The following is a 25,374-nucleotide window of genomic DNA, read 5'->3' as shown; positions in this document are numbered from 1 at the left end:
AAAAAATAACTTAAACTATTAGAAAGATACAACTAATTAACTTAAAAGCATATAAACATAACAAATACAGGTCTTAATTGTAACTCGGCCCAATCTAATCTGTCACTACTTCGAACATGACTCGACTGAACCCCATTATCTGCTACTTTCAACTTAGCCCAACTTGACCTTCCGCAAAATATTGGCTCCTTTAAACCAACAATTTGTTGACTCTCTACGCCTGAGCCAAATTGTAAATGAAAGAATACGACATTGCTCAAATTACGAACCTAACATTTAGCTTTGGGTATCTTTTCTTATCACTAAACCAACGATGATTTGGTAGATAATTTTACAATAGCTCTTATCTAATTTTAAGTTTTTTTTTTTTTCTTTTTCCCTTTTTTTTGGTTTACATTAATAAATTTGTTCAACTAAAACAGGTCATTTTGTCACTTTCAAATTAGTACATGTGATGGGTGAGATAGATGTGAAACAAAAGAAGAGAAAATTTGCGCGTCTTCTCCTCATTCACACGTGCTACGATATTCACACAATTTTTCCAAAAAAAAACAATTAAAGTAATTAATTATTGCCACGTGTGAAATTAACAAGTTGTTAAGATGTTTTTTTAATGTATCATTATTACATTAACAAGCCTTTTATATACTATTAACAGATATAAAATTCTATGGATATTTGCTCGTAAAACGTTTATAAATTATTCCAATTAATTAACTTATACATCTGGATAAATTTTAAAATTATCATAAATATATTTTTTGACCTGCCAACTTATTATCATACTCTCCTAACTTTGAAGTTAATTATTTAGTAATTTTAGTGAATTATATTGAGAATTTTTTTAACTTTATCTTCAATTTTATTGTATTTGGTGGCCTTAACTATTTTTAAAAATAAGGTATTAAATTTAACAAAAATAATTTAACTTAATTAACAACTTACGTGGGATAAACTCATGCGAGCTCTTCGCTCAAAAAAAAAAAGAAAAAAGAAAAAAAGAGGCCTATTTCAAAATAGCTTCTAATGTAATTGAAGAGGTCTCACTACTACAATTTCATTTTTATTTTTATTTTATTTTATTTTATTTTTTGGTCCAAAAGTCTAAAAACAAATTAGGTAGCTTAATTTCCACAATATCTAACATCATTGAGTTAGATAATAGGTTGACTTTGATCAAATAATTTTAATATGCCATGTTTGACTCATAAATATTAATTTAATTTTTGCAACCTATGGAAAATTTATATACCTATTTTTAGGTTTAGAGATAAGCGTAGAGGTTAGGTTCAAAGTATTAGGTAAAGTGGTTAATTAGATATATAGTTGGTGCAACTATCAATTAATTAGAGTTGGATAGAGTCAATTATATATGATTAAACTAAGCTTTCATATTAAGATTTTATGCTATATATGCTTGGTTCTAAAAATTAGAAAGCTAATGCACTTACATAAAGTCACAATTAAACTATGAATTCTCATTTAGAGAAGTGATATCAACATAGTCATATTTACGAAAAATAGATTAGATTCATTGAATATGGTGGAAATTAGTCACTGGATAATAACGATCTAATTCAATAAATTAATCTATCAGTTATCGATAATTTTGAGTCAGTCAAATATAACCACTGAGATTACTCCTTTGTGCGAGAGTTACTAAGAAAGAAGTGAAGAAATAAAGGCCGCAATTTCGTCCAAGAATAAATGATTTTAAATTTAACGAAATGAAGTTATGCAGAAGTAGTTGAGAGATATATAATAAGTAACGCGAGTTTTAACTACTTTGTCCCTTTTTATTATAATAAGATATTTGTGGCTTACATTGAAAGTATAGTTCAGTACTCTCACTTACATCGAAATAAATAAATATTGATCACACCTATTAAGTTTTTAAAATTTTTAAAAGTTTGGGACTAACTTAAGAGGGAATTAATTAATTAATTAATTAATGTACTATGTACTATGTATAAAAGAATTTTACCAAGAAATATCACATGCCCATAAGGGTGCGTTTGGTTCGAGTTATCCTGGCAGGATTACAGGCAATCCTGCCAGGATAACTGTGTTTGGTTAATCCGCTATGTAATTTAGTCGTTAATGTAGCATTACAAATCGAGCAAGATTACATCGAAAATATTAACGGGAGGGGGGTCGTGTATCTTGCATTACTGAAACCCGTTAATACTACATATTATATAAAATGACAATTTTACCCTCCAATAGCCCCAAATCTAATTAACAGTATTATTTTCATCTCTCTCTTGCCTTCCCCCCTCTCTCTCCCACGCCGCTTTCTCTCGCTCTCTCTCTCTCGACGTCTCTCTCTCTCTCTCTCTCTCTCTCTCTTTCTCTCTCTCGCACGAACACCTATCATCTTCTATTGCGTCGTCCTCCCAGATAATCATCATGATCTCCTTCCCTCCATTCATCATTTCCACAAAAAATAATATTCAAATGACCACAATAAGGGCAATTTTGAAAAAATCTATACTTTTATGTCAGGATTACTAAATTTTATAAACTGAACCAAACGTATTAATGCTATAAACACTGTAATCTAGTATTACATTACTACATTAAACCAAACGCGCTAATGCAGCATCAGTAGTAATCTCACGCCGAAATCCAAGATATATAGATATATTGAGATACTTTGTAATATTACATAACTCGAACCAAACGGGCCCTAAAGGCCATATATATTACAACTATGAATGATGAATCACATGGCTTAGAGACTTCCAAGTCAAGAAAGAATATAGTACCACTAATTGATTAAATAATTAAAAGCAATAGGAATATAGATCCCTACACCATGTGTGATTTGAAATAGCATTAGGTGGTGTACATGCTATTCATAGGTTTGGGGCATGAATAGTGTTTTCCATGCTTTTTTTAAAAAACTTCTTAGGATGTGGGCATGTGTAGAGAATTGTGGGGAATTGAAATTTCTTATGAAGGTGCCATGCAACATGCACCTAAAATGTCCCCAAGATATCATATATGATACAATTGAGTTTAAAATGTGAGATAGACAGATAGTTATTTAAACCATGACAGTTTATGTGGTCAGAAAAGTTAAATCTATCACTAGTTGTCGTACGTCAGCTAACACTGACTAAATAAGGTTAGAATACTTTTAGAAATAAACTAGACCGTTTTAGGGTGTTCGAATTGCTGATCGGCAATGCCTTATGCAATTTAAATGTGCCTTATATTAGCCATTGAAAATGATCAATTTTGAGATCATTTGATTAATATATAATGGACAAATGATTTGGAATGTAAAAAGTTCAAATAGCATATATATGTATATATAGTTGGAGTTTAATGGTGCTGATTATCGATTTGCATGCCCAATCATTGTAAACAATACAGAAGTGGACGGCAAATGGTACGCATAGCATTACTCTTATAAATCATTTTGTTTGATAATGAAACCATTAGCATTTAATTGCTGTAACTTTGTTGAACCCTAGTACTATAGATAGTTATTGAATTGTTTATTCACTTTTGCTTTATTTGATGCCCTTGCTATTACTTAGCTAGATCTAATTAAATTGCCATTCAAAACTTAGCTTTTAATTTTGCTCAACTCTTGAGTCCCTAATTAATTCTTAGTTTAAAATTTAAAAAAAAAAAAGATTGATAAAAAATTCTCCTTCAACTATAGCAGGTGTGGTTAAAGAAATTTTAAGAGGTAATTAATTAGCATTTTGTACCCATAACCGAATTCGTTCCTTGCAAGAACATCAAAGCGACCACCATGGATTGTGAATCGATAATTCAAATAGGTTAAACAACATAAAAGCTAAATGAAGTTGCGCGAGTCATATTTTACCTGTTATGTTGGTAAGTTATATACATATTGAATTAATGTTGCTTAAATTTATGAAAAATTTGATCTCAATTTAACATTGCCAAATAAAGATCATAAATGTGCAACAGTGCATTTGAAATTTACCCAATTTAGGTGAACATGCAGTAATCATCTATTGTACAACTAGTCCTTGTGATGGTTAGGGCTTCACAATCCATCTACATGTATATATTATCAATAATTTATCTTCTAGAATGTTCTATATATATATATATATATATATATATATATATATATATATATATATNTAAACAAACATTATCACTTTGTGCTCATATAATTAAGAACTAATTAGTTGTTTCTATTTGCACCTTTAAATTGATACAAGGAGCTTCTCACTTTACCATATTTAAAAGCATTAGATAAGTCTTTTATTTATATTTCTTTTTGCTGTGAGAGTTGCCGACGCCATAATTAATTAATTTGTTCGTTAATATCCTTGTTCTTATGGTCTTTTAGCATTATTATTATTATTATTATTATTTTTAAGTAGATCGAGCTGTTCAGGGAAAAAAAAAGTAGATACTATTAACTTTTTCATTAAAATCTCTCTAATAACTTCGAGCTATGATACAAGTTTTGTATTGAAATAATTTTGTTTCTGGTAACCAAAACGTTATTTTATTAATTTCTCGCGCGTACATATTTTTTATTTATGTCATGTTGAATATTTACTTCTCAGAGTATAGTTCCAAAATCAAAAAAGCCAAACAAGGGGAATATATATATATATATATATATATATATATATATATATATATATATATATATATGCAACTAANCCCTCGCCTCGACCGAATCCTCCCCGACAGCGCCACCGAGTCGACCCGCGACCTCAGCCGCAACCCTGATCGCCAGCCGGACCGGCCCGCCGACGGGGCGGTCGAATTAGACTGACCGCGCATGCGGAATTTAGGCCTAGTTTGAAAATGCGTTGCCCAGGGCACCTAATTTTACATCTGAGAGAGTACTAGCTAAGGAGCTGTTTGATTGGATTTTTAATTGAAAAATATAGTAGCTAAAAATGCAGCAGCTATAATTATATATATATATATATATATATATATATATATATATATATTTTGTTTTGATCCTTAGCAATGTTTTAAAGGGTCAAAAGATGGTTCAAGTGTCTTTCTTTGTTTAGGTGATGAAATTAGAAAAACTATAAATTAAGTTTTGTTTTATCTCATTTAGGAGTGCTTAATTTTGTAGAAAAAATGGTTTCCTTTCCTTACTTTACATTTCAATATCTAAAGAAAAATTGAAGGCACCTTTTCATGATTTTTTAACATCAATATTGCTATAATTTATCCTACATGTGGTATAAATTTCCAACTTTTAATATAATTCAACCTTTCTATTATCTTATTGTTTTTGTTGAAAATGAAATTAAAAAACTTGGCACATAAACATAATGAAAATGTTTCATATTCATTAGGTTAATGTTAACCCCTTTGAATCTTCTCACATTATCATAATCCCACCACCAAACAATTATTTTATGCTATTTTGGAAAACTTAACTTTTAATAATTATAACTCTTAACATGCATGAAGGGCTAAATTGCACTTTTTAGTCGACAAACTATGAGACGCATGACACTTTAATTTTCAAACATTAATTTATTATAATTTTAGGCTCGAACTTTCGGGATTAATGCAATCAATTTTTAAGATGCAATTGAGTTAAGTTAACGATGATGTGTCGCTGAAATGGTAATAATATGATATTTTAATTATTATCACATTATATTAGCCACAATACTGCTAAATTATTATCACATTAGCAAAACATCACTATATGGTTAACTAAATTATACATAAAAAATTCAAGTACAAAATTATAATAAGTTACAGTTCAAAGACCAAAGTCTCACACCCCATGTTGCTAGAGGACCAAGTACAATTAAGCTTTACATTTTTATTTTTCTTAACCTGAATGATGTTTCTTGGTTCTTAATACTTAACTGTTTTGAACAACCACTACTGAATTTTCATACCAATAAAACCCATTCAATCAAGCAAAGTAGATGGATAATTCACCAAATCTTAATACTTTTGAAGGTTTAAGAGAATGGAATTAAAACACCAAAACTCCTTTCAAAATGCCAAAAAAAGAAGAAGAAGGTTGAGGTGGTATCTTTATCCAAATAAAGCTAACTGAGCTTCATATCTAATACATATATATGAATGTAACCCATATTATATATACATGTCCTTCTTAATTAGAAAGTAGATAGTTAGGCTCTCTGGGAGAAAGAATATAAGTATCTTCCAAAAATATAATTTTTATTTGAAAAATATAACTTTCATCTTAAAGGGTGTAGTTTATGTTAAAGATATACCTTTTTTTTTATTGGTTTGGTTCATACACCGAGTTTATGGAAAAATAAAAAAGATCTCATGAGGATTTATTTTGGTGGATCCTAATTTAAATTGGAATTCTAGACGGACTAGGATTGATTTCCATACAAGACTCTATATTCAATGATTACATTGAATTAGAGTAGGATTGAGCTAATGCATATATCTCTCTCTCTCTCTCTATATATATATATATATATATATATGACCGTACGGTGCATGTGGAGTAGAGGCCAATATTAATTAGAGAAGCTAATTATGAAGGTGGCCGGTTCTATTCATAAGGCATGTACGGCTACGGGTATAGAGGCAAATTAATTAGCATCCGGTTGCATAGCTAATTAATTAAGGTGCTCCATCCGTACGGTAGTAAGAGATTGGGAGGTTGCTCGCATGCGACGGATTGAGGTCGGCGGCGGAGCGGCGGTTCTCGACCAATTGCCTGAGCGGTTCGGATTCTTCGAAGCAACGACATAAAGGAATTTGGTCAGAATTTCTATACTTCTCTAATTTGGTCTTCTCGGTTTTACGAAAAGCTTTTTCGGTATTTTCTTGGAGTTTTCGTTGGAACAAGAAAGGTTGGATTCACCATAAGATTTTTAATTTTTTATTCGGAGAAGACATAAGGTGTAAGCTTGTACTTCTATTTCTTCATATAGTGGAATACATCTCTCTCGCTCTCCCCGTGGACGTAGGCAATTGCCGAACCACGTAAATCTTGGTTTCTTCTTTCTGCATTTATTTCTTTTACCGTTTGGTCGATTTTCTCTATTTTTCGTGCATCTTTGTTGGTAGCACATGACGGACGATCCATCCGGTTCCCAACAGTTTATATCTTAAACAGTGCAACTTATGTCTATAACAGTGCAACATTCTTCTAAAATAGTGTAATTTTATCTTAACAGTACAACTTTATCTTCGTATTCCTTCTTCTCTAGTTAGTCTTTAGTTTTTTTTTTTTGTTTTAATCAAATAAATAAAAGTGCTTGACTAGATATGCTCCCGTGTATCCTCTGCCCTCCTCACCTCCGACCCCGCCGATGTCCCGCTCGTCGCCGCCCTCTGAGACGCTGCCTCCTCTTTCGCCACCTTTTTCTCCAGTATTGTCGTGCTCTCCTCCATCTCCACCTTGCTCGTCACTGGCCCTTGGTGAGCGCGCTGGGCTGCGTGCCCCCTCCCTTACCGGCGAGCTTCTCGACGCTGAGAAACGCTTCCTCTTCGTCATCGTCGGCGGTGGTGAGGACGGCGAGTTCTTAGAAGTGGATTTGGTATGTGAAAAATCTGCTGCAGTGAAGGTGGAGGGTGAAAGCAGGGAAAGAGAAAGTAGTGTCATCCTCGTTACTGTCGCGGAGGGCCGTAAAAGCGATGGAGAAGGGTTGGAGAAAAAAAAAAGAGAGGGTTGCGCAGCGACCTTGGTGGGGTCAAAGGCTAGGAGGGCGAGGGTTGAGGGGGCGCGGGTGAGGGCGAGGGTGTTTGGGGCAGAGACGAGGTGAGACGGGGCATCCTAGAGGGTGGCGGTGAGTGCATCCTCAGTGAGGTTGGAGGCGAGAAGGGCGGGAGGCACGCAGGCCCGGGCGAGGGCGAGGGCGAGGGCGTGCGTAGAGAGCCGAGGTGAGCCGCCTCCGCCTCCACCTCCGTCGCCCTCTTCCGAGAGAATTGAAAAAAAAAACAAGGAAGAAAAAAGAAAAAAGAAAGAAATAAGAATATTTTAGTCAATTTTCTAAAATTCAGATCGAATCTATAAAATCTAAAATGATAGCCTGTTTTTGTAAAATCTCAAAACTATTGAATTTTTTTATGAAAATTGGCTTTTAATCATGAATGAAACATACCCAAAAAAAGCAAACTCCACCATAAAAATAATTTTTTAATAGAAAAAGAATAAGCTCTCTCTCTCTCTCTCTATATATATATATATATAGTGGGCTGGTATGCTTCTAGAAGCACGGAGCCCGACCGTGCTTCCAAGTTGTTTTCGATGTTCAGACTTTCGAATCGACGATCAGCTCCATTAGAGTTGATCTAGAGTATTTGAAGTATCTAGAAAATAAATTTTGTGATTTTTCAATATCATTTGCCTAATGATCGAAGGGGCTCAAAGCAATAATTTTAATGGCCGTGGTGAGCTGTTTGCAAGTTTAACGGTGTAGAAATATCCAAATCATATAAAATTTTGATAGAAAATTCTTTATACTATATAAAACAAGATCAATAACTTTGATTTAAAATTTTAATGTCATATCATCATATTTTGTAAGATTTTTATTTTCAGCCATTGATTTTAAGCCATTTCGATCACTAGGCAAATGATATCGAAAAATCGCAAAATTGTTTTTCCAGATACTTCAAATACTCTAGATCAAGTCTAACAGAGCCGATCGTCGATTCGAAAGTCCGAACATCGAAAATAATTTGAAAGCGCGGAGCGCTTCGTGCTTCCAGAAACATATCAGACGCACTATATATATATATATATATATATATATATATATATATATATATTATATAATATATATATATTATAATTAGGCTGGAATACTATTAATAGTAAAACGTCTTTTTGCTATCATAATTTTTAACCTTGGATGAAAAATTGTAGGGTCAGGATGATATTAGTTGGTAGGTTGAGTTCGACCTGGGTGGGAGTGGTCCCACTGTGGTTATAGTATTTAATCCAATGGTTAGAAATAATGAAAAGAGTAGATCCAAAGACTAAAAAACTGGTAGTCATATATATATATATAGAGCTAGGCTCCATGGCTTTCGAAAGTACGGAGGCCTTCGTACTTGTAAGTTGTTTTCGATGATGGGACTTCCAATTCGGCGATCGGTTCCGTTAAATATGATTACGCTATTGGAACTATCTAGAAACAAATTTCATAATTTTTTGACTTTGTTTGCCTAGAGTGAACGAGTAGCTTCAAAATGAACGGCTGAAAATAAAAATCTCATAAAAAACAGCGTTAAAGCGACTCAATTTCAAATCGGAAGTATTTTCTTGCTCTTGATGCTAAGTAGAATTTTCTATTAAAGTTTCAATGTAATTTGGATAATTTTACACCGTTGAACTTTAAAACGTGCCACATCGGCCGTTCAAAGTCAATTTTGAGACCCTTTGATCGCTTGCTAAATGAAGTCGAAAAATTATAAAATTTGGTTTCTAGATAGTTTCATAGCGTAGATTGTGCCTAACGGAGCCGTCGTCGAATCGGATGTCCTATCATCGAAAACAACTACAAGACACGAAGGCCTCCGTACTTTCGAAAGTACAGAAGACCTACATATATATATATATATATATATAATATATATAATATAATATATATATATATATATATATATATATATATATATATATATATATAGAACTAGGCTACTATCTATCGTAGCACGGAGCGCTCCGTGCTACCAAGTTGTTTTCGATGATGGCTTGCTCAAATCGACGATCGGCTTCGTTAGACTTGATCTACACTATTGAAAGTATTTAGAAACTAAATTTCATAATTTTTCGATATTATTTACCTATCAAACAAGTATCTAAAATTGAACGCTGAAAATAAAAATCTCTATGAAAAATGATGATAAAAGATTTAAATTCAAGATAGATATACTGATCTTACTATAAAATAGTGAAAAGAATTTTCTATAAAATTTTATCGCATTTGAATGTTTTACACGTTAAACTCCAAGCACACACATCGGCCATTAAAAATGCCAATTTTGAGATCTTTTGATCACTAGTCAAATGATGTCGAAAAAATCTGAAATTTAGTTTCCAAATACTTTCAATAGTGTAGATCAAGTCTAACGGAGCGAATCGTCGATTTGGAAAACCGATTATCGAAAACAACTTGGTAGCAGCGGAGCGTCCGTGGCTACCGATAGCATAGTAGCCGACTCATATATTATATATATATATTATATAATATATACTATATATATATATATATATATATAGTCCGACTACTATACTATTGATTGATAGTACCAAGCCCTTGGTACTATTGAGTTTTCTACCGTTAGATCTACCCTTTGATCATTTCCACCCGTTAGATAATACTATTAAACCACCCACTCAACCTTAGGGGACCACTATCAATTTAACCGGGGACCACTATCATCTTAACCGCACATTCTTTCATCCAACGGCCAAAAACTCAATAATACTAAGAGTTTGGTACTATTGATAGTATAGTAGCATATATATATATATATATATACAAACACACGAGAGCTCTACCACACCAAACCAAAACGAAAGCAAATTACACGTGGACTCACATGGTTTTGTAGACCCACTGAACAATATGACTTTTTTTTTATTAAAATTCAAACTTTTATTTATAATATTTTTTGGTGAAAAGAATGAAGATCCCATCTAAACTTTAGAGTATTTTATTAAAAAAATTATAAATTAGTAGTGTAAATTCACCTTCTAGTAGTTAAATATTTTGCTAGACTTGGAAATGACCTCTGTGTGAAAAGATATAAAATAATCTTTTATTTCTAAAAATTGATACTATTGGAAAATAATATTTTTAATAATATTATATATTTAACACTCTTGCTTCTATGCGGCCTAAATTTCGAGCATATATATGTATGAAATACAGCAAATTAGAATCATTCAAAATGCTTAGATTAGATAAAATCTATATATTTTTCGTTTCTCATTATGCATTGAGAGACAAATATTATAGATTTTCGCAAATATATATAAAAAAATCTATAGCTTCTATAATAGCGAAATATCAAAAAGAGATTCTGAGCACCGCAAATAATAGCTGATTTCATAGATATATTATATTAATAAACCCCTAAATTTTTTTTCCTAAAATTTTTTTGTACAACAAGATTATAGGTACCTAATTAAAGTTTCTACATTTCATTAAGCTATCCACTAAGGAACAGCTGCTACCAAAAGCAAAAAATAGAAGCTACACCAAATAAACCCTAAAATGCAACTTCTACTTTTCACTTCACCAAACAAAAAAGCTACATTTTTTTAGGAGCATCACACATCCCCTCTATACAATTATTCAACACACTTAATTAGCACCAAAAAAAAAAACAAATTCAAAATAAAAAAAGGCTAAATTATAAAGAGCCTCCTCACACTTTAGTGCATATCTCAATTTTCTCCTATATAAAAATTATATTAATTGCCCTCTACACTTTATAATTATCTCAAATAGGTCTAGCTATTTCGAATAATTGTTGAATTCAGCTATAAAACTTTATAAATATAAATTTATATATAAAGTTATCTATAGATAATACAGAAGAATCATGTAAATTGAATAAATTGCTCGTATAGGAGATCTCATGTCTCTAAATTTTTTATTTATTTTTTGAATTATAAATTGAATACACCTTGAGATTTGAAACAAAAGTGGTATGTCAACTCGTTTTAATGAAGTTTTACCTTCAAATTTGCCCAATTTCTAAATTTTTGGATTTATTTGAGATGGTGACAAAGTTTAGAATGATAATTGGTAGAATTTTTAGGGTTAATTACATATAGCTCTCTGTAAACATATCGAATAGCAGATATATTTTTACAAAGTTCAGCTTTTTATTTTTATCCCTGCAAACGTCCTGTCGTTTTCAAATATACTTCTGCTATTAGAATCCATTAGAAAAATATAGTTAACAATGAGTAAAATACTTAACTCTGGTTAATAAATAAGTTAAATTGATATTTTTACCCTTTTATATTATTGGATAAAATATTTTTTGGGAGGATATTTTTGTATAATTTTAACAGTAGAGGCTTTTTGAGAGATTTAATTATAAGGGCAAAAATGTCATTTTACTTAATTACTGTTAAAAAATAAATAGCACTCTAAACAGTAACAAAGAAGAGGAGTAAATATGAATATCACTGAACTTTTATAGAGATAAAAATAAAAAATTAAAACTTTATAGTGATATATTTACTATTTAATCAAAAAAAATAAAATAATTTAACACAAAAAATAAAATAACATAAAATAAGTAAAAAAAAATTATTATTTTTTTTTAAAAATTCTTCTTTATAAATATCTCTGCGAAGTCTCCATGTGTATGAAGCCGACGCAGTGGACGGCTCACAGAGTCCACTACTCATTTCCCACCCCCACCCCCCCAAGGCCCCAACCCCTCAAAACCCCATAAAAATCGCACCTTTACCCCCAAATTTCCCCCCAATCCGATCCCTCCTCGCTCCCCCGCGCGATTCCGATCGATTGCGATCGAAACCCCCAAAAAATTCGGCGTCTGGGGCATGTTTTTGAGGCGATTGGGGCGCGGAAGAGGGGTTTTTTGATGTGTTTTTGAGGGGGTTTTGATCGGAGAGAGAGAGAGAGAGAGAGAGAGAGAGAGAGAGAGCGCGCGATGGGGTGTTTCCCGTGCTTCGATTCGAGGGAGGAGGAGCAGCTGAATCCGAAGAGCGGGGGTTGTGGTGTTGGTGGTGTTGAGGAAGAGGCGAAGAGCGGGGAGCGCCCCATGATCCCGCCTCAGATCGAGAAGCTATCCTCAGGTGAGATTTTAATTCGATTTGATTCGCGTTTGAACTATTTTTTTCCGCTAGATCTGATCGATTTGTAGCTTAATTTCTCTTCGATTTGGAAACTAATTATATAATGGAGCTCGAATCTTAGCTTGTTCTAGTTTTATTATCTTTCTAGTTTTATTATCTTAAATTTCTATTTTTAGCCTTTTTTTTGTGAGATCATCTCAAAATTAGTTGTTATATAGTGCTTGTTGAGCTGATTTTAGTGGTTACTTGATCTGATTTTATATAGAGTGTGACAAATTTGATAACTCGCATGCAAGTGTGGATACTTTGTTAGTGTTGGGATCAATCAATTTGATTCGATTCTATGGATCTTTATTAAACATGAAATTAGTGATGTAATCTAGCATTTCTTCTATTTGTTCTTCATAAAGTAGGTTTTGATTCAACTAGTCAGTGTTTCATATATTCGGCAAAGTCGATTAATTTAAGCTATACTTACTTTTATTATGAAACATTCTTGCCCTAAGTTATACAATAAATTTGCCAATTTAGACAAGTTTAATTGGTTTTACCGCATTTTTGAATGCGTATTTAGGAACCGATATATTGAAGATTAGAAGCAACTTGGGCTTGAAGAGGGAGCCGTCGGGTCAGAAGGACGGTTCGGGTGTTAATATTTCTGCGCAGACTTTCACTTTTCGGGAGCTCACGGCTGCGACAAAGAATTTTAGGCAAGAATGCTTTTTAGGGGAAGGGGGATTTGGCCGGGTTTATAAAGGGCGTCTAGAGAGCACCGGACAGGTACAATTGTAATGATACGCGTACTAAAGTTCTTGCTTTGAGGTACTTATCTATTTGCGACCCTTAAGAAAAGGGTGATGCTTCATTACTTGAATTTTGTCGAAACTAAGTATAATACTGCACTTTTTGGGCAACTATTTGGTGCCGTCTAAGTAATTCTGAGAAACAACCGACAGTTTCTTGCTGCAGTATAAGCAGAAGTTTCAGACTAGAGCTTCTGCCTCCGAGGCCTAGAAGCTCATTTCAGCTTCTAGCTACAGCAAATACTATGAACATTTTGGTTGCGGAATGCTTTGTAGCTTCTTATTGGAGCAGAGAAGCTGTTCCATGAGCCAGGCCAATATGTACAAATTGCGACAATATAGCAACAAAGGATTGCTAAACATCTTAAAACCAACTAGAGGCTAATCAGAACACTGCGACGCCCCGTGCATTTTATCATTAGAAATAAAGAAGCTACAGCGCGAATTAGTGTTCAATATCTCTCTCCCTGAATATCTTATTTGTTGTGCTGCAGATTGTTGCTATAAAACAGCTAGACAGAAATGGGCTTCAAGGAAATAGGGAATTTCTTGTGGAGGTCCTGATGCTGAGTCTATTGCATCATCCCAATCTTGTCAATTTAATTGGCTACTGTGCCGATGGAGACCAGCGGCTTCTTGTATACGAGTATATGCCTCTTGGTTCGTTGGAAGATCATTTACATGGTATGGTGTCATTTTTCTTTTTCTTTTTTTTTTTTGCTTCAACTTAATTGATAATATGGCGAGCTGACATTTTCATTTGTCGAAACTCTCTCTCTCTCTCTTTTTGTTCTATACCAGATGTTTTTAGAAATGTTAAGCTAGCAAGCACTGTTAAGCGTTTGCTTTTGGAAGATTAATTTCGTTAACAATATAACCCAAAAAATGCATTTTGCTTTGTGTTGTTTGGTTAGTTTCTTTTCTTTAGTTCATTTGTTTTCTATTATTGTGGATTATAAACTATGCTTCCTTTGATCTCTTTGTACCTTGAGTGGAACTAAACTTCCCATATAATTGACAACGAACCCTTTTGTTTGTGCAGATCTTCCTCTCGACAAGGAACCGTTGGATTGGAACACGAGAATGAAAATCGCCGCAGGCGCGGCAAGAGGGCTAGAATACCTCCACGACAAAGCCAACCCGCCGGTTATTTATAGGGACTTCAAATCATCCAACATATTACTAGACGAGGGATTCCACCCTAAACTGTCCGATTTTGGGCTCGCAAAGCTTGGCCCCGTTGGCGATAAATCCCATGTCTCGACGAGGGTAATGGGGACTTACGGATATTGCGCTCCCGAGTACGCAATGACCGGTCAATTGACCGTTAAGTCTGATGTCTATAGTTTTGGAGTCGTTCTATTGGAGTTGATTACTGGTCGGAAGGCAATCGACAGCACTAGACCGCACGGAGAACAAAATCTTGTTTCGTGGGTAAGTTTTGCTTGTTGTTTTATTTTGAAGTTCACTCTTCTGATTAGTCAACCTCGACATAAAAGGCGAGTACTACGGTTTGCATCTTTCTCTTTTCCGTTCCTTCTAAATTTCCTAAATATATAGTAGCTGGTCGGACAACCACGGCAATTTGACCCATTTGATTCATTTAGTTGAATAATTAAATGGCGTTCCGTAAATGTCAAAAAAAAAAAACCTTTCGAAATTATAGGGCTCTAATTGCTGTTGTGTGAACAGTTGATGCTTTTACTATCTATATTATTCATATAATTCAAGTTTCTCTGTTTTCGTAGTTTCTAGACTCTTTACATGTTTATCTGATGTTTCTTGTATTTTTATTGTGCACACTACAATTTTATTTTATTGAATCCTATTTTATTATTTTTGAACACTTGAGCATGTGTAGTAGCTACTACTCATAGTGAGACTAATGTTGTGTAGGCTTTGCAGGCGCGACCGTTGTTCAACGACAGGAGAAAACTCCCCAAGATGGCGGACCCAAGGCTCGACGGTCGATACCCGATGCGGGGGCTCTACCAAGCCCTAGCGGTGGCCTCCATGTGCATCCAATCCGAGGCCGCGTCGCGCCCCCTCATCGCCGACGTCGTCACCGCCCTCTCCTACCTCGCATCCCAAACTTACGACCCCAGCACAGCCCACCACTCCTCAAGCAACCGGTCAAGCGGCGAAAGACGAGGGGGGAGATTCTTGAACGACGACAAAGTCGGGAAACTGCCGTCGAGAACCGATTCCCCGAAGGATTCGAACGGCGATAGAGAGGATTCTCCGAAAGAGGCGCCTGGGATCTTGAACAAGGACTTCGACCGGGAGCGGGCGGTGGCGGAGGCGAAGATGTGGGGGGAGAACTGGCGGGAGAAGAGGCGGGCGATCGCGAATAACGAAAAGCAAGGGGCCAACGCCGCCGATTCGCCGACCAAAAGTGGGTAAAGGAGATGATGGTGCATGTTTTAAGTAAATATTTTCATTCACTTGTTTCTCCTTTTTCTTTTTTTTCTTTTTTTTTTTTATTTTTTTTTGTATTTTTTAGAGGGAGAGTAATGTATATCTTTAGAGGCTGGGGGAGTCTTTGTATTAGTGTTACTATTATTGTTGCAGACTTTTGCTGGATGCTTGTAAATTTTCAGAAAATTTTGTGGGATTAAGAGGACAAATTTACTGAAAGTGATTAGTGTATATAATCTCTCTTTCATCTTCTTCCTCCTATGTTTATTTAGTATTTGTGGGTGTTTGGATTGGCGTAAGCATAATTTCGCTGTAAATCGAGTTCAGTAAGAGTATATAATTGTTTTTTGTTGGCTATTTATTATTGACCAAAATAGGTTTAATTTCTGTCCCGTAATAATAGGTCCAGAAGACTAATAAGTTGAATCAGGTGAGTGCAATCAGTTGAATGGAGTTGCGATCTACAGTAGACATAATGACAAGAGATCCAGCAATAAACTTAACATACGTTCGGGCGGGTTGGGTCAGATTGAAGTCGTGAGCAATGTGGTTGAGCTCATGACAAGAGATCTAGCAATAAACTTAACATACGTTCGGGCGGGTTGGGTCAGATCGAAGTTGTGAGCAATGTGGTTGAGCTCTTAAGTATGATCGGTGTGTCATTTTTATCAGCACGTACTTTGCAGAGGCTGCATCTTGGATCTTTCCGCAGAAGACGACTTTGGTTCAGTTTGAGGTGAAATTGTTTTCGAGATATTGAGCTCACCATTTGCTGATGAATCTTCTTTGCTTAGCCAAGATCATAAATTTGATTTACGACTGAATGAAACATTTAAGTGTTTTATGCAACTAAGTTTTTTTTTAAAAGAAATGTTTATTTAAGAGTTCCATACGTGAATTAGTCGAAAATTTTATTTGTTTATGCTGGGCTAAGTTGAAATTAGATGATTCAATAATAAATTTATCTGTATATTTATAAATAGTTTTATTCAAAAAAATATTTTTACATACATAAAGCGCGGCTGAATAACCCATCATTATTAAAATGTTAGCTCCAAAGAGACATGGAACTAAGACTTAAATTGAAATCTTTATTGCACAAAATTGAACAATTAAATAGCCTCATAAAGGGGTTGTAAAAAAATTAATAGATTAAAAAGAAAAACAGGGGAGATTTAAACCAAGTTCTCTCATGCTCATCAATTTTAATCCAACTCTTAGTTTCTATTTTCAAATGGTGGTTGGAAAATCACATAAGTAGTAGAAAAAAAAAAAAAATTGTTGAACATGTCAACAATTAGGTATACTAAGATGGGGAAAATTGGGAACATTAATTTGTTTATCAAGCAAATGGTTTCTTGTACAAGTGTAAAACCAACTTTAAAATCAAACCCCTTATCTTCATAGAGAGAGAGAGAGAGAAAGAGAGAATTTTATCGTGAAATTGAAGCTCTAGAAAATAAATTTTAATATTTTAGATTCGACAAATAGAACCATGTAGAAATTCAAGTTAAATTGGTTTCTACTCACATAGTAGGATATTGAACCTAATAAATTTACCATATAATTTATGCTTTATTACTTTTTTCTTTCTTTATTTTTTTTTAATAGTAAGTAACTGAACATGTACCCATAGAACTATAGAAGGTGGTAGTGGTTAAAAAAAAATAATAATAATAATAAATAAAAAATAGTAGTGGTTTTAGTGGGCTGGGCCAAATCAATTCAGTTTCGGGTTGATCTGAGCCCAAGTTTAGTCGAAACCGCTGGCTTGAGCCCGTCGAGCCCACATTGATTTTACTCGACCTAAGTTGTTAAAGAATATTAGTCGCATATTGGATACTACTTAAAATGTCGGTCTCAGTATCGAAGCTATTTGGTTGAGTCAGAGCCCTTTAACATCGTATGGAAGCTCAGTTCACAACTTCAAATGCAACTCCCTCGCAGCTTAATTAGGTTCAGTTGATTCATTCAAGTTGATTGCATCGAATTCTCATCTGCGTGTTTACTAGACCTGATCAATCGATGAAGAGAATACGTACAAATTCAAAATCTCATGCATCCCCAAGCGTTCGCCAAGTATCATGCACGAACATCATTGATGTGTGTCATGTCTGTTGGATTTTATCCAATAATAAATTTTGATGATAACAAACAAATATTGGATTTAATTTGTCATTTAGCAATTTCAGGTTATAGTTGAATTTAAAGTGGCTCAAGCTGAACCGGAATTGATCAAAGGTAACAATTCAATCAAATTATTCAAATTGACCCGGACAAGATCAAATTGTACCAAATTGGATACAAGTGCCACAACAAAAATTTGGAGGACTTCTTTACAATTTATCGGATTTGAGCCGGTCAACCTAGTCAAGTTGACCAATTCACCTTTGGGTTTGATTTGAGCTTAATGTCAAATTAGCCATTATTTTGATATGGTATGAAAGTGATTTTATGTATGGTATAAATTCAAATTTGATTTTAATATAGTATGAATTTAAAAAATATAGTAATATTTCAAATGAGTTTTGCAAATGTGGTATGAATTTGAATTTTATAAATTTAGTATAATTTCAAATGAGCTTTTCAATATAGTAATATTTCAAATGTTTTGCAAATGTGGTATGAATTCGAATTTATTTTGGAATTAATTCAAATGCATTTGCAAATATGGTTAAAATTCAAATTGAAATCAATTATAATTTAATTATGCTTTTGTTCCATTTTTGAAATGATGGCTAGTGTATTTAAAGGGGGGCTTGGATGTTGTTTGTGACACAACTTCAGAAAAATTCTCTAAGTCCTAATTGTTCATTGATTTGTAATTGTGAGCTTCTTGAGAGATTGTAAAAGAAGTTTTGTGTGATTGTAAGCGGCTTTGGTCTTGCCCTATTCAAAAGGCCAAGTGATAGTGAAATCGGTACCTCGAGGAGAAGAAGGACCGGACTGGAGTAGGCAGAAGGGCCGAACCAGGATAAATCATCTGTGTTATCTGAGTTTCATTTTCTTCTTTTATTTGGTTGTGCAATTTTTATCTTGATTTAATTTTACTTGAGTTTTTAGTTTTCAACTAATTCACCCCCCCTCTTAGTTGCCATTTGATCCTTCATTTGGTATCAGAGCGCAGGTCTCACTGTTGCAGACTAACTGTCTCGTGAGATGGCAACTTTTCACGCTACTATTGAAGGTCAATATATCGCTCGTCCTCCTTTCTTTAATAGGAGTAACTACACCTATTGGAAGGTGCGGATGCAAATTTTTCTACAATCCCTAGATTTTGATCTTTGGGACATTGTAGAAAATGGCTATACTAAGCCTACCACGGCAACTAGCACATGGAAGGCAGAGGACAAAGGTAAATTTAATTTGAACTCTAAAGCGATGAACGCTCTTCATTGTGCTCTTGACTCAAACGAGTTCAACCGAATTTCTACATGCAAAACTGCAAAAGAAATTTGGGATAAATTAGCCGTTGTTCACGAGGGGACAAATCAAGTAAAAGAGTCTAAGATAAATATGCTTACTCGCGATTATGAAATGTTTTGTGTGCAACCAAATGAAAGTATAACTAATATGTATACTAGATTTACCAATATTATTAATAGTCTAAAGGCTTTGGGAAAGGATTTTTCTGATGCAGATCTTGCTAGAAAAATACTCAGAAGTTTTCCTCAAAATGGACCATGGGAACCAAAGTTGGCGGCTATTCAAGAAGCGCGCGACCTCGACAAATTTTCATTGGAGGAACTCATAGGGTCTCTTATGACTTATGAGTTACGATTGAAGACGGAGCCTTCTACTTCTATCATTCATACCGAAACGAAAAATATAGCCCTCAACTCTAACGAGGGAGATGGAGGCGACTCCGACAATGCGACTGACGACGAGATCTCACTTCTTACCAGAAAATTAAAGAAGATCATACAAAGAAAACACGGAGATAAGTGGTCCGGCAAAGGTAATGGTAGATCACATTTTTTCAAAAAGGATGTAAAATGCTACAATTGTAATAAAACAGGGCACATAAGTTATGATTGCCAAAATCAAAGCAAGTCTCCCCGAAAGGAGAAAAAGAAGAATAAAGCCTTCTCCGCCGCTTGGAGTGATGATAGCGATTCCGACAAGGAGGAATCAACCAAGGAGGTCTCCAATTTAAGCCTTACCTATGACGATGCACCTTCGAATTGTTGCTTCATGGCAAACATAGAAGATGAGGTAAATGATTTAACTTACGATGAACTTTTGGAAGCTTTTTATGATCTTTATGATGATCTCCAAAAATTTGGTCCCAAATATGCTTCTTTAAAAAAAGAAAATACATCTTTAATCTCAAATTTAAATTCATTAAAATCTGAAAATAAAAGTTTAAAAACTGAGTTAAATTCATTAAAGAAGCAAATTGAGACCAAAAGTGATGGCGAAAATTATAAAGATACTAGTTCTTTTAAAATTGAAAATGAATCTCTAAAGAAAGACTTGAACGATTCAAGAAATACTTTAGAAAGATTCATTGGTAGCACAAAAGTTCTAAATATGATGTTGGGTAATCAAAGATCCTATTTGGATAAAACTGGACTTGGATATCAACACAAGTCTAGTCAAAAGAAAAATATTTCTAAACCATTTGTAAAATATGCAAATGGCAATAAAAATGTGTTATGCACCTATTGTAACAAAATAGGGCATCATGTAACCCAATGTCAATTTAAAAATAAGTTTAAACTTAGACAACTTTGGGTGGTGAAAGGTTCTAACACAAGTGGACCCAAATCCACTTGGGTACCCTTCTTAACTTAAATTTTTTGTAGGTATGCCTGCACTCAACAAAGTCAAGCGACAAATGGTATTTGGACAGCGGATGCTCAAGACACATGACGGGCAACCCAACAAATTTATCGTCGCTTGAGTATGAAGAGGGTGGGTGCATAACTTTTGGAAATAACTCCAAAGGTCATATCATTGGAAAAGGCTCAATCGGTAACAATTTTTTTAAAATTAATGATGTTTATTTAGTAGAAGGACTTAAACATAATTTATTGAGTATTAGTCAACTATGTGACAAAGGATTGATCGTTAAATTCGAATCAACCCATTGTAGTATAATTGACTCTAACTCAAATTGTATTATGTTTAAAGGTTGTAGAACTGGAAATGTATACACAATCAATTTAAGCACGATTTCCCCAAGTAAAGAGATTTGTTTTTCGGTTTTGGATACTGATTTTTCGTTATGGCACCGGAGGCTTGGACATGCAAGCATGGATGTCCTATCTAAACTTTCGAGAAAAGAATTAGTTAAGGGTCTCCCTAAACTTGACTACTCGAAAGATAGATTTTGTGACACATGCGCTAGAGGAAAGCATGTCAAGTCCTCTTTTAAGCCTAAAAATGCCGTTTCTACTAATAGGCCATTAGAACTCCTTCACATGGATCTATTTGGCCCTATTAATATTACTAGTTTAGGCGGCAAAAATTATGTTTTTGTGATTGTTGACGATTTTACTCGTTTTACTTGGACTTTATTTTTGTCGCATAAAAATGAAGCTTTTGAATCTTTTAAAGTTTTTATTAAAAGAGTTCAAAACGAAAAGGATTTGAAAGCTTCAAAAATTCGAAGTGATCATGGTGGTGAGTTTTCTAATCGGGATTTTGATGATTTTTGTTCTTTCAATGGTATTAAGCACGAATTTTCGGCTCCTAGAACCCCTCAACAAAATGGAGTTGTTGAGAGGAAAAATAGGACGCTTCAAGAAATGGCTCGTGCAATGCTTTTAGAAAATAATTTACCTACTTATTTTTGGGCCGAAGCCGTCAATACGGCATGTTATATTTTAAATCGTGTTTCTATTCGACCTATTTTGGACAAAACTCCTTATGAGCTTTGGAATGAAAAACCTCCCAAAATTTCATATTTTCGTGTTTTTGGTTGTAAGTGTTTTGTTTTAAATACTAAGGACCATCGGGGAAAATTCGATGCTAAATCTGATGAAGGTATATTTCTAGGCTATTCAACTACTAGTAAAGCATACCGTATTTATAATCGGCGTACTTTAGTAGTAGAAGAGAGTATGCATGTTCTGTTTAATGAATCTAACGTTGGAGTGGACTCATATGATGAAGAAGTCGATGAATTGAAAAAGATGATGAGTAGGACTTCTATTCAATCTACCTCAAAAGATAATAAATCACTTGAATCATCACAAAATGATATTGAAACTACATCTAAAGAAGGTGAAAAGCCATCTAAAGATGATGAAATTATTCCAAGAAATTGGAAGCATAAGTCCTCTCATCCTCTTGATCAAGTCATCGGTAATTTATCAGATGGTGTACACACTAGAGCCTCCGTTAGAGACATTTGCAACAACTTGGCTTTTCTCTCTCAAATTGAGCCTCAAAACCTTGATGAAGCATACAATGATGAAAATTGGATCATCGCTATGCAAGAGGAATTGAATCAATTTGAAAGAAACCAAGTTTGGACACTTGTGGAAAGACCCGTTGACCATCCCGTAATTGGTACGAAATGGGTTTTTCGAAACAAGAAAAATGAAGATGGTGTCGTGGTTCGAAACAAAGCCAGATTAGTGGCTCAAGGTTTCAATCAACAAGAGGGAATAGATTTTGACGAAACTTTTGCACCGGTAGCCCGACTTGAAGCTATTCGAATTTTACTCGCTTTCGCTTCTTTTAAAAATATAAAGTTATTTCAAATGGATGTAAAAAGCGCATTTTTAAATGGATTTATTAATGAAGAGGTTTACGTTGAACAACCACCGGGATTTGAAAATTACACTTTTCACGATCATGTTTTTAAACTCTCTAAAGCACTTTATGGTTTGAAACAAGCACCACGGGCTTGGTACGAAAGGCTAAGCTCATTCTTAATTTCAAAAAATTTTAGGATCGGCAAAGTTGACACCACATTATTTATTAAACAGTTTAACAATGATTTTCTTATTGTTCAGATTTATGTTGACGATATTATTTTCGGTGCTACTAATGAAATATTGTGCACAGAATTTGCTAAGTTGATGCAGACTGAATTTGAAATGAGTATGGTTGGCGAGCTAAACTATTTTCTTGGACTTCAAATAAAACAAATGCATGATGGAATCTTTCTAAGCCAGGCAAAATATGCTCGTGACCTCATTAAGCGATTCGGAATGGACAACGCAAAACCTACAAATACCCCGATGTGTACAACAACAAAATTAGAGAAGGACGAGTCAGGCAAATCGGTTGACACTAACTTGTACAGAGGTATGATAGGTAGTTTATTATATTTAACTGTTAGTCGCCCTGATATTATGTTTTCTGTTTGCCTTTGTGCTCGTTTTCAAGCGAATCCTAAAGAATCGCATTTAACTGCGGTCAAAAGGATAATTCGCTATATTAAGGGCACCTTAACCTTAGGTTTGTGGTATCCTAGGATAGGCTCTTTTGATTTAGTCGGTTATACTGACGCCGACTTTGCGGGTTGTAAAGTCGATCGAAAGAGTACAAGCGGATCCTGTCATTTTTTAGGATACTCGTTTGTATCCTGGTCATCCAAAAAGCAAAATTCTGTAACGCTTTCAACGGCCGAAGCTGAATATATAGCTGCCGGAAGTTGTTGCGCACAAATTTTGTGGATGCAACAAACTTTAAGTGATTTTGGATTTCAATTTTTTAACACTCCTATTCGATGTGATAATACTAGTGCAATCAATATTTCTAAAAATCCTATTCAACATGGTAGAACTAAACATATTGATTTAAGACATCATTTTTACGTGATCACGTATACAAAAAGAACGTATCTTTGGAATTTGTTGAAACTGATCGGCAATTAGCTGATATTTTTACAAAACCACTCAATTTTGAAAAAATTGATTGCCTTCGCAGAGAAATAGGAATGTTAGATGTTGAAACTTTGTAAGTTTTTTCTGATACCACTTGTTAAATTCTCTTTTGTACTTTTTGTGGATTCTTATCGCTATGGTTTTCCTTTCGTTTCGACCGTTGTTTTGTGGTATAAGGCTTTCTATTTTTTTTCTTTGTCTTATCCTCCTTCATCTTTTTAACTTAATTTTTTTGATGATAACAAAAGGGGGAGAAGAAAAGATTATCTCAATAGTTTTTTTTTAAAGTTTCTTTCGCTTTAACTGAAGGATTTTTTATGCTTATTTTGAGGGGGAGTTTATCTATTTCTTTATTATCTTTTCAAATTGTTTGTCATCATCAAAAAAGGGGAGATTGTTGGATTTTATCCAATAATAAATTTTGATGATAACAAACAAATATTGGATTTAATTTGTCATTTAGCAATTTCAGGTTATAGTTGAATTTAAAGTGGCTCAAGCTGAACCGGAATTGATCAAAGGTAACAATTCAATCAAATTATTCAAATTGGCCCGGACAAGATCAAATTGTACCAAATTGGATACAAGTGCCACAACAAAAATTTGGAGGACTTCTTTACAATTTATCGGATTTGAGCCGGTCAACCTAGTCAAGTTGACCAATTCACCTTTGGGTTTGATTTGAGCTTAATGTCAAATTAGCCATTATTTTGATATGGTATGAAAGTGATTTTATGTATGGTATAATTTCAAATTTGATTTTAATATAGTATGAATTTAAAAAATATAGTAATATTTCAAATGAGTTTTGCAAATGTGGTATGAATTTGAATTTTATAAATTTAGTATAATTTCAAATGAGCTTTTCAATATAGTAATATTTCAAATGTTTTGCAAATGTGGTATGAATTCGAATTTATTTTGGAATTAATTCAAATGCATTTGCAAATATGGTTAAAATTCAAATTGAAATCAATTATAATTTAATTATGCTTTTGTTCCATTTTTGAAATGATGGCTAGTGTATTTAAAGGGGGGCTTGGATGTTGTTTGTGACACAACTTCAGAAAAATTCTCTAAGTCCTAATTGTTCATTGATTTGTAATTGTGAGCTTCTTGAGAGATTGTAAAAGAAGTTTTGTGTGATTGTAAGCGGCTTTGGTCTTGCCCTATTCAAAAAGCCAAGTGATAGTGAAATCGGTACCTCGAGGAGAAGAAGGACCGGACTGGAGTAGGCAGAAGGGCCGAACCAGGATAAATCATCTGTGTTATCTGAGTTTCATTTTCTTCTTTTATTTGGTTGTGCAATTTTTATCTTGATTTAATTTTACTTGAGTTTTTAGTTTTCAACTAATTCACCCCCCCTCTTAGTTGCCATTTGATCCTTCAATGTCATGCACAAAAAGAAAAAAGTTTGCTATAAACCATTTATGAATCTTGAATATAAGTTAAATTTGTTTTCATGCGTAGATAAAATTTATTGGATTTGGTCAAACTAAAGTAGTAACTAGTAACTAGCGCTTAGATTCAATGAATCTCT

At 34.0% G+C, this 25,374-nt stretch overlaps 1 protein-coding gene across 2 annotated transcripts; it reads left to right on the top strand.

Annotated features, from left to right (window-relative positions):
* LOC109726516 (serine/threonine-protein kinase PBS1-like) lies at nucleotides 12,332–16,242 on the top strand. Of its 2 annotated transcripts, none has more exons than XM_020256130.1 (5): nucleotides 12,332–12,769; nucleotides 13,344–13,549; nucleotides 14,067–14,256; nucleotides 14,615–15,006; nucleotides 15,469–16,242. In XM_020256130.1, exons 1-5 carry the CDS (start codon nucleotides 12,625–12,627, stop codon nucleotides 15,973–15,975), a joined length of 1,440 nt encoding a protein of 479 aa, XP_020111719.1. In that variant the 5' UTR covers nucleotides 12,332–12,624; the 3' UTR covers nucleotides 15,976–16,242. The 2 variants fall into 2 exon arrangements, with proteins under 2 accessions (XP_020111719.1, XP_020111720.1); XM_020256131.1 differs by having other exon boundaries at nucleotides 12,333–12,769; nucleotides 15,478–16,242.

The sequence above is a fragment of the Ananas comosus genome, linkage group 21 (assembly GCF_001540865.1).
Source record: "Ananas comosus cultivar F153 linkage group 21, ASM154086v1, whole genome shotgun sequence".
In the NCBI taxonomy this organism is placed as follows: Eukaryota; Viridiplantae; Streptophyta; class Magnoliopsida; order Poales; family Bromeliaceae; genus Ananas; species Ananas comosus.
This window is presented reverse-complemented; position numbering and strand designations above follow the sequence as displayed.

Bases quoted from the DNA above. Each gene is read 5' to 3' on its own strand.
- LOC109726516 (XM_020256130.1), top strand. From the start codon at position 12,625: ATGGGGTGTTTCCCGTGCTTCGATTCGAGGGAGGAGGAGCAGCTGAAT. The intron at 14,257-14,614 runs GTATGGTGTCAT...TTGTTTGTGCAG, and splicing joins GTTGGAAGATCATTTACATG to ATCTTCCTCTCGACAAGGAA. The intron at 15,007-15,468 runs GTAAGTTTTGCT...AATGTTGTGTAG, and splicing joins AACAAAATCTTGTTTCGTGG to GCTTTGCAGGCGCGACCGTT.